This window comes from Macrotis lagotis, chromosome 7, assembly GCF_037893015.1.
Source record: "Macrotis lagotis isolate mMagLag1 chromosome 7, bilby.v1.9.chrom.fasta, whole genome shotgun sequence".
In the NCBI taxonomy this organism is placed as follows: Eukaryota; Metazoa; Chordata; class Mammalia; order Peramelemorphia; family Peramelidae; genus Macrotis; species Macrotis lagotis.
In genome coordinates, this window is record NC_133664.1 from 114,024,080 (window position 1) to 114,047,903 (window position 23,824).

General features: G+C 35.1%; 1 protein-coding gene across 2 annotated transcripts in view; it reads right to left on the bottom strand.

The window, feature by feature from the left end:
• The window catches only part of NUP205 (nucleoporin 205), a 95,276-nt gene that overhangs the window by 58,255 nt on the left and 13,197 nt on the right, over positions 1-23,824 (bottom strand). For both annotated transcript variants that reach the window (XM_074193612.1, XM_074193611.1), the window contains exons 7-17: positions 22,798-22,962; positions 21,111-21,286; positions 19,294-19,410; positions 18,408-18,545; positions 15,589-15,739; positions 14,168-14,373; positions 11,670-11,852; positions 6,488-6,538; positions 5,161-5,370; positions 853-952; positions 257-394 (exon numbers count right to left, since the gene is read on the bottom strand). In XM_074193612.1, the coding sequence (XP_074049713.1) occupies positions 257-394; positions 853-952; positions 5,161-5,370; positions 6,488-6,538; positions 11,670-11,852; positions 14,168-14,373; positions 15,589-15,739; positions 18,408-18,545; positions 19,294-19,410; positions 21,111-21,286; positions 22,798-22,962 (1,635 nt within the window). The remainder of the gene's footprint in view (positions 1-256; positions 395-852; positions 953-5,160; positions 5,371-6,487; positions 6,539-11,669; positions 11,853-14,167; positions 14,374-15,588; positions 15,740-18,407; positions 18,546-19,293; positions 19,411-21,110; positions 21,287-22,797; positions 22,963-23,824) is intronic.

The following is a 23,824-nucleotide window of genomic DNA, read 5'->3' on the forward strand; positions in this document are numbered from 1 at the left end:
GTGTAACCTTGGAACAAATCACTTAACCCCACTGCCTTGCAAAAAAAAAAATAATTATATTCAAAAAACTGCATATGTAAGAAATAGCATAGTTATAAATGTATACAGCCTATAATAGATTGCTTTCTGTCTGAGGGAGAGGGGAGGGAAAGGAAGGAGGGAGAAAATGTGATCAAAATCCTGCAAAAAAATGACTGTTGAAAACTACCACTGTATGAAGCCAGAAAATTAAATAAAATGGTATCCAGATACATACCAGGAAAAGGTGCATAGGTATCAAGCTGCTTAACCCCTTCTTCCAACAAACTAAGAGAGAGCTCCAGCATAGGTGACTCATTCAGAAGATGATACATCAGACTAAATCCTGGAGGTTTATAGGCTATGATTTCTTCTCCTAAAAAGGATATAGCAAAAGATGGACCAGGATTTGAATCATCAATAATCTTCACATTCTTCTTCATTCAGGTATTTAAGTATTAAAAAGAAACCTATTGTTTTAAAACCATGCACAACTTTACATTATAAAATCAAATCAAAATCTAACTTAAATGACTATTTTTGTTTGTAAAGAGCTTAGAGTTAATTAATAACTTAGAAATCCTGGTAGGGAGAAATTTCAACAAGCATCTATCTACACACAGTAGATGCTCAAAAAAAATTTGTCAATTAACTGAATTCCATAAGGAAGTATCCATATTTGGTGAAAGGATTTGAACTACATTTTCTGATGTGACAGGTATATAAATACAGATACAGATATATTTTAAAAAAGAAAAATGTTTTTAAACACCTAATTTTTAAATTCCAAACTATAATATGCTTGAAAATATAAAGAAAAAAGAATCAAATTACCTCGTAATTCCACAAACTGGTCCACAAAATCTTCCAGCTGAGGTTCATAATCTGTAAGCAGTTTATAAAATACCTCCAGCACTACCTCAGCAACTTCCCACTAAAGAAAATCAAATATTAACATCATTAAGGAGATGAGTGAAGACAGGACAGACAAGATAAAGATTTCAACTTATGAACATGAACTCTTAGAGAATTTACAGAAAAAGAAAATCCTTTCTTGACAACATTTTTGTGTTTATTTTAACTGAGTTTATTTTAAAATTTTCCCCCCAGTCACATACAAGTTTCAACATTTGCTTCAAAAACCTTGAGTTCCAAACTCTTTCCCTTCCTCCCACCCCACTCCCCCTCATTAAGAAAGCTAATGACTTGCTATAAAATATGTAGCCATGAAAAACATGAATACAGTAGTCATGTTGTAAAAGTAAACATAACCCCCCCAAAAAAGAGAAACCTCAAGAAAAATAAAGTCAAAAAATGTATGCTTCAGTCTGTATTCAGATCACCAGCTCTGACTATGGAATGAATAGCATTCTTTATATGAGCTTGACAGCATTTTTGTCTCATTTTACATTCTTTTTCTTCTCCCATTAAAAGTAAATGAAATTACAATGCACTTTTGTTTTACTGTCTTTCTTTATTTCACGTGCAAAAGTGTAAGAGTCAAGTATGCTTATTACTTTCATGCATTTTCAGTTTAAAACTATATTCTTATGCTTTGTCCTGCTCCTTCCCAAAATAGCTCCCACTATTCATATATTTAAGATAGTTAACAGTGAACCTAGTGTGTGACTTGCTCTGGTTAACCACTTAAGATGATGCCTAAACTCCACTCCAAAGCACTAAATATGCTCAGTAAGAAGCAAATTTCTTTAAATATTTTTATCTTCTAATGTGTAAATGAAAGAATTAGAAGTCATAAGGAAAATGGCATGAAGCAAATATTAACTGTAAAGGGCAGAGAAAAGGTGATTACCCAATCAAGATTCCCATATCTCTTTATCAACCCACTGCCAGGACTCTCCTAGTTTTCAGAATGAGTTCAATGCCTGATTTAAGGTCTGTCTCTCCTTCCCAATGTCTGCCCTCCTATGAGGATAACTTCATCATACGTATTGACACACCCGCAATCATTTTAATCTCTCAATTCCTCAAGCAACTCATTTTCCATGACTTACTCTTCTCTACCTCAGGCAGATCTAGAGATACACTTGATTCACTTGACCTTGTGAACAACTACAAGTGTTCCACTTTCATTTCAAATAGTGCTGAAATTCCTTTATCTGACCATAATCTAACAACTCCGAAACTTATTCTTCTTTCTGATCAAGTCCTCCAATTCCTCCATCAATCCCTCAGCTCTTTCCCAGACCATCAATCCTGCATAGACTATACCCTCACCCATTACCTATTGGTGTACCAGTTCTCATTGAGTCTCTTACTCCCTTATTCTGTGGCAAATTATGTTCTCCCAAATCCCAATTTTGGATTATTCCTATTGGCCACCATTACTGTTCACATGCCTCTAAGTGAAGAAAATCAGAATTATCATATACTGACTGGCTCCATTAGAAATTTATGTTGCTGGGGGAGAGGGTCAAACTTGATGGATTCACTCATTCCATCAGTGCAACAATCAGGGACAATTTGAGGCTGTCTGCAATGGAGAATACCATCTGTATCCAGAGAAAGAACTGTGGAGTGTGAACAAAGACCATTAAATTTAATTTGGAAAAAAAATTGATCTTATTGTCTGATTTTGCTATCTCTTATACTTTATGTTTCTTCCTTAAGGATATGATTTCTCTCTCATCAAATTCAATTTGTACCATTGTATACCATGTGGGGGGTGGGGGAGGGAAGGATGATTAGGGGGAAAATTGTAAAACTCAAAATAAATAAAATTTTTAAGTACAAAAAAAAGAAATTTAAGTTGCATAATCTCAAGTGGGGACTCACTACAGCAAGGCAATCCCTTTGACACCTTCCTAACCAATTAAATATTCCATTAATAACAGGGAAGATTCCAAAGTTTTTCCATTTTTTAGACATTATATGATACCCCATATTCCTACCTAACATCAGTGATAGCATTCCCCACTATCTTCTAATTCATCTCACTCTTTAATGAAGAGATGTCCTTCCCCTTGTGATGGCATACCCTTTTACACTTACTGTTGACTCCACTCCTGTCTTTTCTAGCAGGCTATCCCATTCTATTAACCTTATCCTTCCTAATTTTTAATCTCTCCTTTTCTCTCCCTCTCTACTAGTTGCTTTCTTGATGGCTACAAAAACGTCCAGGACTCCACTATCCTTAAAAAATTTGCATGGATCCTACAATTCCCACTAGTTATAATCCTATATCTCTAATGCCCTTACTGCCTAAAGTCCTTAAGAAAGTTATCTATCAGGGCAGCTAGGTGGCATAGTGAATAGAGCACCAGCCCTGGAGTCAGGAGTACCTGAGTTCAAATCCAACCTCAGATACTTAATAATTACCTAGCTGTGTGGCCTTGGGCAAGCCACTTAACCCCATTTGCCTTGCAGAAACCTAAAAAAAAAAAAAAAAAAAAAATCTATCTATAATCAATGCCTCCACTTCCTTTTCTCTTCTAAATCCTCTATTACCTGGTTTTTAAAATCATCTTTCAATTGAAACTAATTTTTCCAAAGTTATTAATGATCTCTTAATTGTTCTTTTCCTCACCTCCACCCCCTAGATTCCCTGGTTTACTTGAAGATTTGGTTCAAATGTGATCTTCTTTCCAGGTTTCCCCTCATTCACTCCCACTAATGCCTTCCCCCTAAGATTACTTTGCATAAATCTTATGTATACATAGTTCTTTGCTTATTTTCTCCATCATAAGAATGTCAGCCTTAAGGACAAGAACTGTTTTGACTTTAGCATAATATTGTGCATGTAGTAAACCTTTAATAAAATTTTTATGACTGACTAATGAAAGAAGAAATCCTAATTGGATCTGGATTACAACTAAGAATAATTGAAACAGTGCTTACTAGGGTAAATGATGCTAAAGTCATACTGATCTCTCTGGAAGTGAAAATATTTTTTTGAAAATCAGAAAATATTATATGGCATTTAACTGATGATTCTAATTGATAATGAAATGTTTGACAATAAAACATGAATATTATTTTGGTATTAATTGTAATACTATAAGAAATGCTAATAATATGGGGGGTTTTTTAGGTTTTTGCAAGGCAATGGGGGTTAAGTGGCTTGCCCAAGGCCACACAGCTAGGTAATTATTAAGTGTCTGAGGCCGGATTTAAACCCAGGTACTCCTGACTCCAGGGCCGGTGCTCTATCTACTGCACCACCAAACTGCCCCTAGTAATATGTTTTCAAGAGTTCAAGAGGTACATTTTTAAAAGCTCACTCTTACTCCACAGAAGACAGTAAAAAATAATCCATCTGAAAAGTTCCCTGGAAAGATAACGCAATCTTCTTTATAAACTATGAAATCTCAGGCCCCAGGAGGCAAACTCTAAGCCAAACTGAGTCAAGACCCAGTTGAAAGTTCTCACTTAAAGGTGGGTAGAGTCAGCACTACAAATAAAAATGGTCTTATAAGGCTTTAGAAGGTGTGTGCTGTCCAGGAAATATAAGATCCTCTCAAGGCAAGGTCTTTTGAATCAAACTACATGGGGAAGATGAGTTCTCAATGGTCAAAGTTTCAACATAACAGAAAATCTGTTTTTCCTGTCAAACCTCTGAATAATTATTCAATCTAATAAATGTGATATCAATGATCTATAAAATGTCAAAGAACTGACGCACTTTAAATGTATGGCATTTGATTCACAAAATCAAGGAGAAAATGTCAGAGCAAATAGAAATACTTACTGATATAAGTAAATAATAAAAATATTCTGGTTTTAATTCCAAAAACCAAGATTTTTTTTCTGATTCACAGAAATGAACATAAGAGGGGTGGGCTAGGTGGCGTAGTGGATAAAGCACCAGCCCTGGAGTCAGGAGTACCTGGGTTCAAATCCGGTCTCAGACACTTAATAATTACCTAGCCACTTAACCCCGTTTGCCTTGCAAAAACCTAAAAAAAAAAAAACCTAAAAAAATAGAAAAAAAGAAATCATACGCTATCAACTCCTGATACTAAAGAGTTCAAAAATTAAAATGAGATGAAAACAGTCCAATGGACATCATTGTCTCTTCCAAAGATCAAGCAAATTTATAGTACTTAACTATTTTTAACAGAAAAACAATACAACAAATAAAACAGGATTTTTTAAAAAGCTAAAAACCTTCTGAGAAGTTACCTTTTCAGCTGCTCTGCGATAAGCTCTCGTACGAAATCGGAGAAACACAGAATCTCTGAGGAACTGCAAGTATGGGTCAAATCCAGGTGGACGTAGTCCAGCCCCCAAGTTAGATGGAAATGAACTTTCTACTAGTGTGCTAATAAGCTGACAGAAGGCCCTTGTCAGTGGATATTCTTCACATCTGGATTCTATTTCATTTAGTTCAACCTTATCAATGGAAACAAACATTAAAGACAAAAGCTAAAAAATAAAAAAATCTGATACTGAAAGAAATGAAGCAGAGGCTCTCAAGTCATAACATTTCTACAATATAAGGACTAACAAATATTTTCATGTTTCAAAGAATGCAAAAAGGGTTCATATATGTACATACAGTAAATAAATGTATTACAGAACCAAAAATTTCAAATTTCCCATCCAGAGTCCCCCTTAATGAACTGTATATCTCCAAAAACCTTTAATTCAACTAAAATAATTTTAAAAGGACAAAACTCAAACACTGGAAATACAATCAAAAGAATAAATTCTAACTTTAGGTTGACTAACTTAGGTTGCCACAGTGAATCTAGAAACTGCATTTCATCTGGCAATCCATTTTGCATGTTGAAATTCCATTAAAAGAGCCACTCTACATGGAACACTATTGTTCTATTAGAAACCAGGAGGGACGGGAATTCAGGGAAGCCTGGAGGGATTTGCATGAACTGATGCTGAGTGAGATGAGCAGAACCAGAAAAATACTGTACACCCTAACAGCAACATGGGGGTGATGTTCAACTTTGATGGACTTGCTCGTTCCATCAGTGCAACAACCAGGGACAATTTTGGGCTGTCTGCAATGGAGAATCCGATCTGTATCCAGATAAAGAGCCGTGGAGTTTGAACAAAGTTCGAGGACTATTCCCTTTAATTTAGAAAAAAAAAAAAACATCTTATTGTCTGATCTTGCTATCTCTTATACTTTATGTTTCTTCCTTAAGGATATGATTTCTCTCTCATCACACTCAATTTGGATCAATGTACAACATGGAAACAAAATAAAGACTAACAGATAGCTTTTTGTGGGGGGGGGAGTAAGATGGGAGAAAAATTGTAAAACTCAAATAAAATCTTTAAAAATAAAAAAAAAGAGCCACTCTACATCAAGCACTTAGTTAACTTTAATTCAGATATATATAGAGAGATTTTGTTTCAGTTCAACACTGACAGAAAACTACTCTTGATTGGAAAATGCATAACAACTGAAAATAATATAGAAATAAAATAAGAAAAAAAATACTTACAACTTACTCCAATATTCAATGAAATTAACACTTCAACTAACCTCAATGCCAATTGCTTGTCTCTGGCTTGGTATCCTTACAGTCTGTAATATCTTTTAAAAATAGGAAGAAAAAGAAATTAGGGACATTTTATTTCTGTCCATGAAACAATGGTTTTCAAATGTCACCAATTATCACAGATACCATTATCATTGATTATATTTTACAAATATTAGGAACAAACAAATGTCTTCACCATTACTCCATTAATAGAAGATGAAAAACTATTTCTGTGATGAAATCTTATTTAGTGTTAAACTGCTGATTTTCAAATAGGAATTTACAAGTAGACCTATACTGTTGTCACTCTTTGTGACACCCTCTAGAATGTTCTTGGCAAAGATAATTTGAGGTTTGCCATTTCCTTCTCCAGTTCATTTTAAAGATAAGAAAACTGAGGCAAACAGGGTTAAGTGACTTGCCCAGGGTCACACAGCTAGAAAAGGATCAAAGATCAAATTTGAACTCAGGTCTTCTGGACTCCAGGTCTGGCATTCTATCCACTGTTTCACCCAGCTGCCCCTTATAGCTAAAAGTATAAAATAAAACACAAATTCCGAGGACATGCTTCAAAGACAGCCTTCTGTGGAGGGTGGGGGTGAGAAGCAAGATTAGGGGGAAAATTGTAAAACTCAAAATAAATGAAATCTGGGGTGGCTAGGTAGCATAGTGGATAAAGCACCAGCCTTGGAGTCAGGAGTACCTGGGTTCAAATCCAGTCTCAGACACTTAATAATGACCTAGCTGTGTGGCCTTGGGCAAGCCACTCAACCTAACCCAATTTGCCTTGCAAAAACCTAAAAAAATAAAAAAATAAAAAATAAATGAAATCTTTCTTTAAAAAAAAAGCTTCATATATACATCCTAAAATGTTTATAACAGTAAAAAAAAACCTTATTTACTCACAAATTCTAAGTTTTCCATGAAGCACATGAATTGAGTATATAATTACATTTATCCAAGCCAAGACATATATATAACATAACAGAACAATAATAAATTTGTTAAAATACTGTAACTCAACAAAAGCCAACTCCCTTGTATTTTATTTTTTCAATTTAAATTTTTTTATTTATTCTTATTTTGTACAAATTTTTTATGCATTACTAGAATATTCTTGTTTAAGAGTAAACATAATACCCCCTACCCCAAAGAAAATATAGACCCGCATAAACAATAAAGTAAAGGGGAGAGGAAAAATTAAAATTAAAATTAAAAAATGATAATAATAATAATAGTACATATGGGCAGTTGGCACAGTGGACGGAGCACCGACCCTGGAGCCAGGAGTACCTGAGCCCAAATCCGGCCCCAGACTCCAAACAATCACCCAGCTATGTGATACAAGCCACCCCAACCCCACTGCCCTACAGAAACCAAAAAAGAAAAAGACCCAATATAAAATAAAATAATAATAATAATAATAGTAGTAGTAGTAGGGGCAGCTGGGTGGCAGACAGATCACTGGTCCTTGAACCAGGAGCACCCAGATCCAAATCAAGCTTCAGACACCCAACAATCACCAAGCTGTGCAGCCCCAGGCAGGCCACCCAGTCTCATTTGCCCTGCAACACCCCCCAGAAAATAATAACAATAAAAAATGTGCTTCAGTCTGTGTTCTAATACCACCAGCTCTGTTGTGGGTGGATCACATTCTTTAGGATAAGTCCATCACAAAAGTTACATCTATATTTTCCTCCCTCCTTTCATATTTCTCCACTACCATGTACTATATTTTCTCTCTCCTTTCACTCTGACTCTGCTGTAGGGTAGCTGAGGGGGGAGCAGCAGACAGATCCCTGGCCCTGGGACCAAGAAACCCCAAGCCCACATACCACCCCTTACCCAGCATCCACCCGGACCTGTGGTCCCAGACATCTCTCCTTCTTACTCCAAATGTCTATACCCCATTGAGTGTGTGTATATGTGTGTGTGTGTGTGTGTGTGTGTGTATGCCATTTCCTCTCCTAGCCAACTCTGATGAGAGCAGAGATTCCCTCATTCCCCCTCACCTTCCCCCCTTCCATATCATTGCAATAGCTCATTGTAATAAAGAAAAAAAATCTAATTATATGAAATATCTTAGCCTATCCTCCTCTCCTTTTTTCCTTTCTCCCATTACATTTCCCTTTTATCTATTGACTCCATTTTTACACTACAATATATCTTCAAATTCAGTTTTCTCCTGTGCTTCATCTATAAAAGCTCCTTCTGCCTGCTCTATTAAATGAGAAGGTTCATATGAGTATTATCAGTATCATTTTTCTATACAGGAATATATGCAGTTCATCACCATTAAGTCCCTCATTATTTTCCCCTTCTCCACTCTCCATGCTTCCCTTGAGTCCTGTATCTGAAAATCAAACCTTCTGTTCAGCTCTGGCTATTCCAACTCCTGTTGGAAATTCCCCTGGTTCATTGAAAGTCCATCTTTTTCCCTGGAAGAGAACATTGTTTTGCTGGGTAGTCGATTCTCGGTTACATTCTAAGCTCTTTTGCCTTCCAGTATATTATATTCCAAACCCTACAAGCTTTTACTGTAGCTGCTGCTAAGTCCCGTGTGATCCTGACTGCAGCTCCACAATATTTAAGTTTTGTCCTTCTGGCTGCTTGTAATAAATATTTCCTCTTTGAATTGGGAGTTCTGGAACTTGGCTGTAATATTCCTGGGGATTGTTATTTTTTGGATCGTTCTTGGGGAGATCGGTGGACTCTTTCCATTTCTATTTTGCCCTCTGCTTCTAGGATATCAGGGCAATTTTCCTGTAATCATTCTTTGAAAATGATGTCAAGGCTCTTTTCCTGGTCATGACTTTCAGGTATTCCAATAATTTTTAAATTATCTTTCCTAAATCTGTTTTCCATATCAGTTGTTTTGTTCAATGAGATGTTTCACATTTTCTTCTAATTTTTCATTCTTTTGGTTTTGAAGTATTGAGTCCTGATTTCTCATAAATTCAGCAATCTCCCTCAGTTCTGTTCTTTGTCTGAAGGATTTGTTTTCCTCAGAGAGCTTTCTTATCTCCTTTTCTATCTGGCCAATTCTGCTTTTTAAAGCATTCTTCTCCTCAATAACTTTTTGAACTGTTTTATCCATTTGAACTATGCTGGTTTTTAACATGTTATTTTCTTCAGCATTTTTTTGGATCTCCTTGACTAAGCTGCTGACTTCTTTTTTTCATGTTTTTCCTGCAACTCTCTCATTTCTTTTCCCAATTTTTCTTCTATCTCCCTCACTTGATTTTCAGTCTTTTTTGAGCTCTGTCATGACCTGAGTCCAATTTCTGTTTTTCTTGGAGTCTTTAGATTACAGGAGCTTGTGCTTCCTCATCTTCAGATTTAGTATTTTGATCCTTCTTGGGATCACAGGCAAAGTATTTCTGAATGGTGTTCCTCTTTTTTCTCTGCTTACTCATTTCCCCAGCCTGTGCCTGGTTTTGGGGTGCTTCCTAAGCTTCTGAATATTAGTGGGATACCCCCACAAGGATCTCAGTATGTGAAGCTCTGTCTTCCTTCCTGGTCTGTGAAAGACCACAAGTGCACCCCTCTGCCATGGGGTTGAGGTGGGGGGAGGGGTGCCTAGACTGCAATCAGGATCTGAATGTAGTCAAAGTCCTGTCCCAGGGACAGAGCACAGAGCTCAGCAGTCTCTCTCTCTTCACTCCCAGACCTAGGTTCAGTGCTCATGCCCTGGGGGTCCCTGCTTACTGGCTCTGCCTGCTTCTGGTTCCTGGATCTGGGCTGCCCTGACCACCTTGCTTGTTGTGTGCCCTGAGGGCTGGCCTTCACATGCTCATTCTGACAGAAGTCCCCCCGCTGTTCCCCCAAGTTGTGCCTGGTGCTCCCTGGGGTGTAGGTCAGAAAACTGCCCCCGCTGCCTTGAGCCACAGCTCCTAGTGCCCTGGGGCTGCCTCTGGGAGGCTGAAGTTCCTTCGCTCTGGTGGGCCACCCCTCTGGCAGGCCGCCCCTCCAACCCCGTGGAGCTGAGCCTTTCCGCTCTTTTCCAGGTTACCTTGGGTTGGAGAATTGCCTCACTGGATCCCTCTGTGGGTTCTGTCTATCAAAAATGTAGTTAGAGTCCTTGGTTTATAAGTTTTGCTCCACAGCAACTAAGACACGGTCCTCTCCTGTCACCAACTTGGCTCCGCCCCCCTGTATTTTAGTTTAAAAACTTAGAACTATCTAAAATCCTTTGTGGTTATCTATATTTCACGTCCCCTAAACTAGGTTCAAAAACAAAATCAATGAACAATGAAATATTGAGAATTAAGTTTTTCATTATTTCTAAAAATTCATTCATTCTGCAGTTTCTCAAACTAGTTCCTACAAATCATTTATAAAGTTTTTCTGCCCATCACTACACTATCTGAAGATAAGCCCAAATACAAAAATACCAGCACTATCGGCATTTATAGAAAGCAATACAAATGTTATTACTTCATTATTTAAACCCAAAGACCCCAAAATGTTTAGCAAATATGAATTATTAAATATATTCTTCCTTTTATGCATAGAAATACATAATGAGAAAAAATAACCATAAAACTTCTTCTCCTTAATCTCAAGCAATTCTTGGCATCAGAAAATAAACATATTTTTATAGTGTTCTTAAAATGAAGTGAAGGAGCAGCTAGGTAGGGAATAATTGCCTAGCTGTGTGACCCTAGGTAAGTCACTTACTCCTATTGCCTTAAATAAATTTTTTTAAATGAAGTGAAGACATTGGACAAGTCATTCAACCCCATTCCCTTCAGTAAATAAAATTTTAAATAAATTAATTAAATACAAAGTTTAACAGTGAGTGATAATGTCCCAGAATGGAATGACACCAGAGTGTGTCACAAAGTGACACAGAGGTCCCAAAGGGGTATTACAATCACTTAACTATATTACTCTATGGTAAAACTAGATTCTTCAAAAGGTACAAATCTAGTCTACAAACGAGATGTTAGAATATCTTGTTCATTATTTATTAACATTTAATAGATAATGGAAAATAAAGAAATCCTTATCTGCCCTTAGTAATTTAGGGAGGCTTTCAGCAAGAGTCATCCAGTAGAACACAAGTCTGCTCTGATATAGTGTATACTCTAATGCTTTAGTTCTTGTCTTTGTTGGCATTGTTAGCAAGAAATACTTTGCAAAGTACACTTATTAAAATGGAAGAGTTGAGATTTATTCTACCTGTGTATATTCCAAAGACTGCCAGAGGGAAGCAGCAATTTCAGGAGATTTTCCAAAGGCTGTAAGTGTCTTCAATAACTCAGCTTTTAAAACAGGAGGTATACTACACTGCAAAAGTCCAAGGATGACAACCACAGGGGTCCATTGAGGATGCTCACAGAGAGCCAAACGTGCATTCTCACTCTGAAGAATTGAAAACAGAAATAAAAATTTAAAAGGCAAACATTCAATGTCTAGCTTATTACTGATTAGCTAAAGAAAATATCAGTAAGAGACAAATGGTTACTAACATCTGCTAACCCAAATGATTATTCATTATTCTAGCACTAATAAAGGGAAACATTTTATCACACTGCTAAAGATATCAGTATTTGGCATCAGATCAGTATACTTCAATCAATTTCCCATTTCAAAGAAGGAAACAGCTTTACTTAAAGTCCAGTGTGGAACTCAAAATTACAATATAAACAAAAACTCAAGGGAATCTCATCTCAGGAACTCACACCTCAGTGAGAGAAATGGAACATGACAACATCCTGAGTAGGAGCTTCCTTTAGCCACCTTTACACTTCCTAGTGCAAAAAAATTCAAAAAATTCAAAAAAGAACTTAAGTGTTTTACTACTGTACAGCTACGACTGTGCTATACACTACAAAGGACACAAAACTAGTAAAAAAAAAAATGGTCTCTCTCCCTAAAAGGTATGATGGTGTGATGAAGAGTGCTAGACCAGAAGCAGGGAAGAGACTCTGATAAAGGAACAAGCATTAATTGACTACAATGTGTTGGACACTGGAGTTGCCAATCTTATCCCCATTTTGCAATTTAGGAAAAGAAGCAATAAAGGTTTAAGTGTCTAGCTCAGAGTCACACAACTAGTAAGCATCTAATGCTGTGTTTGAACTAAAGTCTCCATGACTTAAAAAGTTAAAGAACAAGATTTTTACCTAAGACTCACCTACGTTATAACAGTACTTCACCTAAGTTATAATAGTACTATTCAGAGCTCTACCAGCAAGAAGATCAGCTGGTAAAATCAGGTTTGTATATTTTCCACTTGGTTACTATACCACAAGATAGGACTGCTACCAGACTGAGACATGCTGACCTCTAGGGAGAAGCATGGGTCTAGCTGAAGGCTCTCTTTCTTATGACCCCACCCTGCCCACTGTGGTATGCAGGCTACTCCAGTCTAAGCAAGAGCACAAGGTCTGAGCACAGACTCAGCATCATCAAAAGAAGTTTGGGCTACATAATGAATATTTTTGTTCAAAGAGACTAATAAACTAAAACATCTCAATACTGTGACCTGTATTTTGTAAACCTTAAAACAGTACATAAATATCAGCTGTTATTACTGATGTAAGACAATGTAACACCATTGATGTAATACCAAAGAACAACTCTATACAAGTAATTTATGAAATATGAAAGTTCAGCTAAGTACTGAAGACACTAAAAGAAAGAGGAAAAGTAGCATGAAGAAAGTAAAAGGTGATGTGGAGCTTTGATGAAAGCATGTATCTTCTACTTCCAGGGGAGGAAAAAAAAGGTAGTGCATACCAAAAGACAACATGAACAAAGGGAAAAAAGCAAAAATGTGCTTAGAGAATATGTGTAACAGTAGCTTAACTTAATTTAAAGCACCATATTGGAAAGAAACAAAACAGAATGGTTAAGTTGGGTCCATTGGATAATGGCTAGGCTAAGGAAACAACTTATTCTGATCGCCTTAAAATGGTGTTTTAGTAAAACCCATCTAGTAACAGCTTGACTGGAGAGGAGAAAGAAGAAACCAAGTCATTAACTCTGAATCAGCATCTGGGATTTTCTGGTGATACAGATTGCAACTCCTCTACTTTTAGCAGATGGTCTTTGACAGCTCCTTTAGCCAAAAAAGTCATATGCCCTTTGCCCAGCTGGTAAGGAATTCTTCCAAACTTAGCTAGGCTGGTCCTCAGAAAACTATCTTTTGCACAAGACCCATTCTGGAAGAACACCTGGTAGGACCTGTCAAAGCTTCGCTCTGTGGGCATAGCCCTGAAGAACAGAGGGTCACTTCTATGCTATTTGAGGCTTTAGAGAATAAGAATTCTCCAAGAGAGCTTATTCTCCAAGAGAGAATTCATCAACATAGAAAATTCTTCAATGGTATAGATGCCATTGCTGAAATAACATGATTTTCTCAATGAATAAATATCATTCATTATCAAGTTCCAGTTCCAAAATCATAGATTATATTATGAATTTTTAATAAAGCCTTTATTTATATTGAACTGATTCTAGGGTTCAGCTTATCCTAAGGAATCTGAGTACCATTCCCTCTGATGGTTATGAAGACATAGAGCTCAATATAGCATTTTAGGTGCAGGTCATATTTATCACTCCAAAGTTTTGATTACAGAAATCTACTACAATATTAAATTAAAGAGGTCTTTTTTTTTTTGAAAGCACATAGAAAGGACTCAGAAACTTGTAGGGGGCTTAATCACACCTACCCATGTAATGATTGTAGTTGTGAGCTGCAAAAATGCAATCAATCCATCTTGCTCCTTCTGGGTGATGCCTCGTAAAGGCAGGTGACGGTACTGGACACTATCTGCACTTGGCAGATCTTTCCTTAAGTGTTCATGATACAACATCAGGGAGTGAAAGAAATGTTCCCAGGAAACAGGGCTGCCACCTGTTCCTTGAATATTTTCAGCTGTTAAGACATAACATATAATTTCTTAATTGCTTGGAAATGAAGGTGGGGGAAAAAACAACTTTAAAATGCTGAATTCATTCTCCTTTACATGTGGATAAAATGCCTGTTTGTAAGTTTGTAGGTTACTATGTTGTAAAATATAAGATTATAAATACCACATCACATTTTTGGGACATTCAGATTAATTTTCATAGATTTTCTAACATGAGATCATGCCAATGCATTTCTTAATTAGCTGATGATTTATGGGTTAGTCACACAAAGTTCACCCTTTGACAACAAAGAATGCCTGTGTCATTTATAGTTACAAAAAGGGCTGCTTCATCCCACAAAGAATAGAAAAATATTCTATAATGTAATGTATAACATTATTAAGGGATAATAATTTCAAATTAAATTTTATTATTTCATACCATGAGAGATAACTGATAAACATTTCATGTGCTCTTTTGGAAATCATTTGATGTCAAGAGATCTTAAAGCATAAGCCTTAGCATAATAGATATAGTTTCCCTGGAGGATTTAAGGGAGTTATATAGACAAAAATATCCCACAGAACAAGAAGGGATAAATGGATGCACCTTGAAACACTAAAGGGAGTACCCAGAGAGATAAATGCATGCATCTAAAATTTCCCAAGTTTTCGGGATTTTAGAGTAACATTAGAACCACGAAATAATTGTTTTGTCATGATCTGTATTGATCAAATGAAGTTTATACTCCAAATTAAGGGAACAGCTTGAGGATTAGAGAAAAACAATGAAACTAAGTGAAATATTGTAAAATCATAACTGCAGGAAGACTAGGTGTAAGAATAGTGTAACAGATATACTTTACTTTTGACAATAGTTGTGATCTTGAAAAGGTAGGTGAAAACTAAAATTTGGCAAACTGAACCATGTTTTAAAAATAGAATAAAACAAAACTTACCAAATACCACGTGTTAACAGTACACAAGTTACATTTTCCCAATAACCCATGCTCCTGCCCTTTCTGCTAACAATTTGCTTCTTTCTTGTTTTCCTTACTATAGATTAGTCTAATCTTGTCATTTTGTCTTATTCAACATTAAAAATACAATTGAAAAAGAATTTAAATACACAGAAAAGAATGCCCACTGCCATGTAAAATTCATCAATAGCTATAGAAATATGGCAATACTCTGCTTGGGGATACTACAATCAGTCTGGGAAGTTTCTAAATAGTTCTTACCATGACTACTGCCATTGACTTTCAACAAACTGAAACAGTAATGAGCACACTGTGGACCGCTGGCCAATCCCTGGAGCATTTTCAGATATGGAATATAAATAGTAGGAGGAAGTAGGTCTCCCATTTGCCTAACAAACTTTGACAAGACAACCTGAAAAAAAAAAAGTCTGAAATTTACATCAAATACATCTTTCTTCTATGTTAAGCGAGCATTATGGCCAGGTTCAGTTTAAAATCAATAATAGTTCCAGTTTCATAGGAGGCTCCCAACCTAGGTAACATCCTTAACTCATTCTGTCTCTCCCAATGTCCAATCAGCTACCTAATCTTATTATATCTACCTTTATAATATATCTCACTACCACTCCAGTACATCACCTCCCACCAGGACTACAGCAATAGGCTCCTGGTTAGCACGGTTGCACATGTCTATTTTCACTCTAATCTACTCTTTACTCAACTGTCAAATCTTCCTAAGGTATAGGAATAAACTTCAATAAACTTCAGACAATCCCTATCATCTACAAAATCAAATATAAAATCTTCTGTTTGGCATTCAAAGCCCTTTATAATCTGCATCCATTGCCCCAAACTATCCAAAATTCTTAGGTCTTACACATTTCCAAGTTCACTACAAACTTTTAACAATAGCGTCCTTGCAATTACTTTCATAAGAGATTCCATCTTCACATTCCAGATATATTCCCTATGTCCCTCATGCCTGGAATGCTCTCCCTCCTCATCATCCTGGTTTCCTTCAAGTGCCAGCTAAAGTCCTTCTATAACCAGCTGTTTGCAGTGTTCTGTAATCTCAGTAACTCCACTTTGCTGATTATGTTCAATTCATCTCACATGCATAGAAATGTAAACACAGACACACACATATACACAAAAAAATTGTACGCTATTGTTTGCAAGCTGTCTCTGCTTAGTAGCTAAGGTAGGATTTCCACAAGATCAGTCTGGCTTTTGTTATTCTTTATATCACCAATGCTAATGTGCCAAGCAAATTATAAATGTTTGCTGATTAATAAGCTAATTTTCAAAATGCTTCCTGGTCATAAATTCACTCTCAAATGTGAACAGAATCAACTTATATTGAAAAGAATTGCTTTATGGACTAGAAATGTCATTTATTTAAAATAATGACAATAAACTCATGAAGAAGGTCCTAACAATGTTTCTAGAAAACTTACATCTTAAAAATAAAAAACAACTCTAGAAACTCTAGAAAATTCACATAAGAGGCATACAGAAAATCCATAGATATATTTTGGAATTAAAACACCAAAATTTTCACTCCTAGTTCAATTTATCAGTTAAATAAGGAATAGGAATATATGGATTAGGTAAAATATGGAATTTATTTAAAACAATGGAGCGGGTATCTTACCTACACATCCAACCCCATATCATTATTTTTTCCAAATATTTTTCTCACATGTGGGTTCTTGCTAGTTTGCTTCTTTTTTCTTAGCCTATATGTAGTGTAATCCCATATATTTATATATCTCTACGCAAATTTAGGCAGATGTCAAGTTCAGAAATATTCTTAGATTCATAGATTCTTGACAGGAAGGGAACCAGTATAACTTTCCAATTTTATAAGATGAGGAACCTAAAGCCAGAGAGTGACTTATTCAAGGTCACATAGCTAATAAATGATGTCAGAATTCAAAGCCAAATCCTCAAACTCCAAATAAAATATACCTTCCCTTGCAGCTATGAGCTAGCATTAAAGATGGCTTTAAACTTTCCAAAGTGTTTTACAAATATTATTTCATTTTATCCTCATAATGACCCTCTGAAGAGGGTACTACTATTATCCTCATTTTACAGATGAGGAACCTGAGGCAGGCAAAGGTCAAGTGACTTGCCTAGAATAATACAGCTACTAAGTGTCAGAGAGCTAATTTGAACTCAGATCCTTCTGGCTTCAGTTACAGCACTCTTATCTATCCACTGTGTCACTTGGTTGGCTCATGTACCATGTACTATGTACTCATGCTATCTTTCTAAATATTACTAATTATGGGCTAGATTATATGACAAAATATTTATGAATGTGTAATAACCTTTAGAACATCAAATTAACACAAAGGTAAGATGAGATGACAGTGTGCCAGTTTAACAATTCCTTGATCTTTATATATTGGATTTTTTAAAAATACATGCCAGCATCATGTTGATTCTTGACAACATAGCAATGCTGACCTGGAATATATTTATAGTTACTATGATCTCTAATTTTTTTCTTTTGTATTTTTTCCTAGTGCCCTTTTAAATTTTATGAGGAGGATGCTTTCCCATTTGGTCTTTTATGTTCAAAGAAAATAGAATAAGAAGAACATGAATTCAATTAGAAGGAATTCTGGAAAGCTAAAAAGAAATAAGCATCTATAAATGCAACAAATAAATGACTGCTAAGTTTCTCTAAACTCTAAAATTCTTAAATTATGAGCACTCTTTAATCATTATAATATTATACTTCAATTGGGTTACTAAGGAAAGTTTCAATTCCTGGAGAGTTTTAAGAAAACAACAAATAATTCTCTGAGGTGGATAATAATTTAGACAATTATATAACCTGAAAAAAAGAATATTTAATAAGAGGGGAGCTTTTGAAAGTACATAGATAGGCCTTAATTCCAGCTCCACTGTATGGAGTGGCACAAAATAAAAAGCTTCAATTATTTTAAAACATTGACCTTGGAAAATTTAGAATCAAGGAAATAACTAGGAAACACTAAAACACAATTTAATTAAAGGCTCTACCTTAACAAATCTAACTAAAGAAAAGTTTGAATGTTATAACAAACCTGGCGTTGAGGGGGTCTCTGATGAGCTACCCCTAGATAAGATCCCATGACAGTGGAAGTCTGGAGAGGTTCTGAAGGACACCAATATTCCAAAGCAAGCTCCAAATTAAAAGGGTTTTTTTTATACAGCTCAGCAATCTGAAAGTAGTGAACAAAGATTTGAGGGAAAATATCCATTTTTTCCTAACAAAACATTTAAAAATATAATAATTACAATCCTAGTATTAAAGAGGTTAAAAATTTATATCACTAGCTATAATTACAAATTATGAAATAATCATGGATGTCTGAAAAGAGTTAATGACTTCATTTCACACTTTCTCATCATCCAATTCATCCTGCAATTAGGTGTACTAAATAATAAACAGAAACTGTGCCATGTACTAGATAGCAAAAACCTGTACTCAAGATGCATCTCTGATACAGGATAGATATGTAGCTCAAAGTATGTAATTTAAGGTAGGTGTGTGTGTGTGTGTGTGTGTGTGTGTGCGTGCGCGCACGTGCACACGCATATGCCCCTACACTCTAAGACACAATGAGATATCAAAAAGATGCCTATGTCATTAACTAAAGAGAATTTGTTCACAGGAGATCCATGAAGATCAGGTCCAGAAAAAAAGGTAAGAGAAAATACTAAAAAATAAAGGTACTTGAGAAAAGTTAATGAAGTATTACCAGGAAGCTGAATCTAGACAAAGAGGAATGCATTTAACTTTCAATAATCCAACTCCCATCCTAATTCTTCTAAGAGAGACTTAGAGACAATAAGCCTATCTAAAATATTCACAACGTTTCTTCCAGGTATGAGCTAATTTAAGATAAAACAGCTCATGAGTTCATAAGTCAAAAACAAAGTTAAAATGTATCTAATAAGTTGGCTTACCAAAAGCATAAGGTGTTCCAGATCTCTCCGAAGCGAAATTGGAAGGTCATTACCCATATGCAAACTCATGTGAATCATTCGAGCATCTTCATCTGCTCTATTTCTCAACTGTTTCACCTATTATTCATCACACATGTTAAAAACATTTATCAAAGGTAATGTTATTTTTTAATAGGCTGCTAATCTAAAGAGACTAAGTACAAAAGAATGTCTTTCTTTGAATTTTAACCCCATTGCACACTATTTTAATGAAGAAATAAGCAGTTGAATTTTTATCACACAGTATCAACTATGATATAGAACAATTTTTTTTATTTAAGGCAATGGGCTTAAGTGACTTGCCCAAGGTCACACATCTAGGCAATTATTAAGTGCCTAAGACAAGATTTGAACTCAGATACTCCAGGGCTAGTGCTCTATCCACTGTGCCACCTAGATGTCCCATATAACAATATTTTATGATCAACTACTACCAAACCTACAACATATTCCAAAAAGATAAAAATAGAATATCAAATTTACATTAAAAATACTACCATGTACAAACAGTAGAATGGTATCAATTAATTATACTCCTCCTGAGTCTTTCCATTTCCAATTTGTCTTGGGAAAGCTGAAAGCCAAAATCTTCATAGCATTTATACACACAAAATCAATATCTAAGAATGGGAGTTATTCAATGTAAAGACTGACAAATTGCTTTCTGTGGGGGGTAGGAAGTAAGACTGGGGGAAAAATTGTAAAACAAAATAAATAAAATCTTTAATAAATATATAAAAAAAGAAATATTAAAGTAGTTAATGAAAGCTAGAATAAAATCACTGGAATGTGGGAAAAAAACAAAAGAATGGGAGTTATCTTTGTTAATTTCTAGCTGGCAAGCAAATACAGTTCCAGTTTAATGAAAACCCACAAAATAGCAAGTAAACTTCTTGACTTTTGGATACCATGTAATAATTGTTTTCCTCAAAACAATAAAATATATTTCATTTCCAAATGAAATGCTATCATCATTTAGAATCATATTGTTTCTTTCTGGAAGTACCACAATCAAAATTGTACAAATGTATTTCAGGCATAGATATTACAGCCTTTATTTTGGCAAACAGGACATTATGATCATACTGATCAAATCCCCTCATTTTCCAAATGAGGAAACTAAGAGTCAGAAAGGTTGAGCAATGTGAAGCTTTCTTTTTAATGTCCTCCCTAGTGACCTCAAGTGAATTTGATGGCTTTTTTTGGCTACAGAACTATATTGAATCCTACAAGGACTCTCCTTGGAAGATTAAAATCAAATCAATATATAAGCAAAGTTTGTATTTTCTCCTAAATTTGCTAATTCACAGATGCTGATTCTAGTACCTAGAAGGATCTGGTATGATTATATATCTAGATTTTTTGGTATTCTGTTTTTTCCCCTTTCATTTAAAAAATGTGAAATAAAATCACTGGTACTATTCTAGCATTGTTCACTGGGAATCATATTGTTCATACATTTTTGTTCATAGAATCATCCATTAATATGCTATTTCCTTTTTCAAAGTCAGTTCTCTCTCATGATAAAAATTCTTTCCTATTAGTTCAACTCAATTAGCAGTATATGCCATCAATTTCCAGGATTCAAAAAACCAAATCATAACACAAGAACAAACCTCCACATTTTCACAATAAGTCAAATAGTTTAGTGAATACATTCAAAGTTTTGCCCATTTTGAAAAGCTGGGTTTCTTTCCAAAACAAGGCTAATTTACCAAAACCAAATTTTAGGCTTGTGATAATTATATCGCTATTCTGGGTTTCCATATATAACTTACCTTCATTGGCATAAGTGCAAGGAAGTCTGTGATGAGGTTATGAATTCTGCGGATATAAAACTCTTCCTGGTAGAAGTTTTCTGACCCCACTACAGACTCAGTTAGGAAAAGGAAGATATTGTCTGCAATTGCAAGTTCTGCCATTGCTTCATCTGCTTCTGTAAATTCAGCGAGAGCTTAAAAGAAATTAGAAAAATAACAAAATAATGCTAAATTTATTTATTGAGAAGGTAACATACCAATACATACTTGCATAAAAAAGTTGTCATAATGCTATTTGCTGATGTGCAAATGAACAACAGAATAAACTGGTGTATTTGAACAAGACAACCATGTCTCACCTCTTCACATTCTATCTAGCTATCCCTCATGTTTGGAATGTTCTCATTTCTCTTCTCTACCTAATTGACTCCCCTGGTTTCTATCAAGTCTCAGTAATAATCCCATTCTCAGGGCAGCTAGGTTGCACAATGGCTAGAGCACTGGCCCTGGACTCAGGAGTACCTGAGTTCAAATGCAGCCTCAGACACTTAATAATTATCTAGCTTTGTGGCTTTAGGCAAGCCACTTAAGCCCAAAGCCTTGCAAAAACTAAAAAAAAAAAAAAAAAAAAAAAAAAAAAACATGGTAGGGGTGGGGTGGGGGTAGTTTTCTCCACTGGATGATAGATAACAATGGAGGGAGGATCTGATATAATCAAAGATAAGATAAATTCTGGACTATCACTAATCCTAGTTTTACTATATTAGCATGATACTAAGGATTGTGCGTGAAAACTGCACAGGAACAGACCTAAATTTACCTAAAGAACCTTATGAAATCTAATAAAAATGTATTAAAAATAGATTTTAATATGCATAAATAAAATTAACTTGAGCTTTTAAACCCAAAAATTTAAATCACCTTTCCTAATAAAAATTCAAATAAAGTTAGTGGATTTTTATTTTTTTTTATAATTTTTGCCTTTGCAAAGGAATACTGAATGTGGCCATCAGTTTCACAATAATGAGAACCAGATGGCAAGCAAGCTCTCTTCCTTTATTCCCACTGGTCCTCACATAGATATTTTCACTGACTTTTAGGTTCCAGAAATTGTGTGGGCAGGACAGAAGTGTCTCAGACCGCAGAAGAGTCAAGTCTTTAGAGGGAGTTGCATAAATGTTAGCATACATGTGAGGCAAAAAAAGATCTCTCTACAGCATCAAAGATGAAGAACAAGAATAGATCATTTATAGTCTAATAGATTAAATACTCAAAAAATGATAATCCCTCAAATAAATATTTTTCTACAGCAAATACAAATGTATCTCTTCAGTACAAGGACAGTATCTTACACAGCTTATTCCAATTAATCCAACTTGGGAATTTGCTCAAAGAAGGCATTCAATATACACTTGAATTCTATTTGTTCTTTTCATAAAATTAATAATTCTCATCAGAAAAAAAGTTTGAATTTCTTTACCTCAGAATTTTCTTTTATACAAGAAGAAAGTTAACTTTAAGATGTCTATATTCTGAAAAACATACCATAAAAATTTAAATTTGATATAATGCTAAATAGCTTCCTATACTAATAGACATTTCTCAATGAACGGATGCCATCTCTATTGAAATTGCACTAGGTAAAACAAACTGAAGGTTTTAGTTTTAAAGACTTCAGAAATGACAATATTGCTAATCAATTTACCTGGCACATCAGAGAGCTGAGATATACCTCGCAATGCCAATGCCCAGGCAAGTCTAACAGTGGCTTGAAGGCCAGGTAGTTTCCAAGGCTGTGAATCTTGAAGGCGTGAGTGAATTGATGAAATATACTGTCTCTCTGTTAATAATGGTAGTTGATGAATTATATCTGTAATTATAAAGTGAATGATTATATCAAAAACTGCATAATAATTATTCTCATGTTCTAAATAAAGACTATCTACCAGAGCTTTGGTTTATCTTTATCAATTAATTATTGAATCAAGTTTTATGACTCCATAAGCTCTAGAAAGGAGTTAGAAAATGTGTCTAGCTTATCCTACTCACCAGAGAGGGCGTAAAAGAGGAAAGACATGGAGAAACAGTCCACAGGTAAGGTGAAGATGTCAACATTCTATCAACTGTCCAGATTAAGGGTATTAGAATAAGATAAAGAATTTAAGGAAGGGACAATTAAAGGGCAGATTGGCAGAGAGGAAATTCAAGTCAGATAACTAACACATGTTGGTCATGTGAACTTAGATAAGTCATTAACCTCAACAATGCCCCAAGGAACTCCTAAATTGTAGAAGTGCTAATCTGCATTGATCAAGAATTTCCTCATAAAGAGTTAGTTCTTTATACAATGACATCAGATCTGGTCTAACAAACAAAACTGAGAACATTTTATGTGAGAATATTTATGATTATAATTTTGTTAGGAATAAAAATTGAGATTACTATTTCTTTTAGATTTTCTCAGTTTTAAAGAAAATCTATTTAAAGACTAGTAAAGTGAGCATATCACTTAACCTGTTAGCCTCAGTTTCCTTATCTATCAAATAAGCAGGAGGAAAGAAATAGCAAACCATTCCAGTTTTTTAAATGTTTGTCAATTAAAACTCCAAATGGGGTCACAAATTACTGAACAACAAAAACAAAGTGAAATTCTACCCATTTTGTAGGACTCAAAAAAAATGATTTCTTTCTGAAAATTCAGTCTCAAGATTCTCTTATAGAATATATATTTT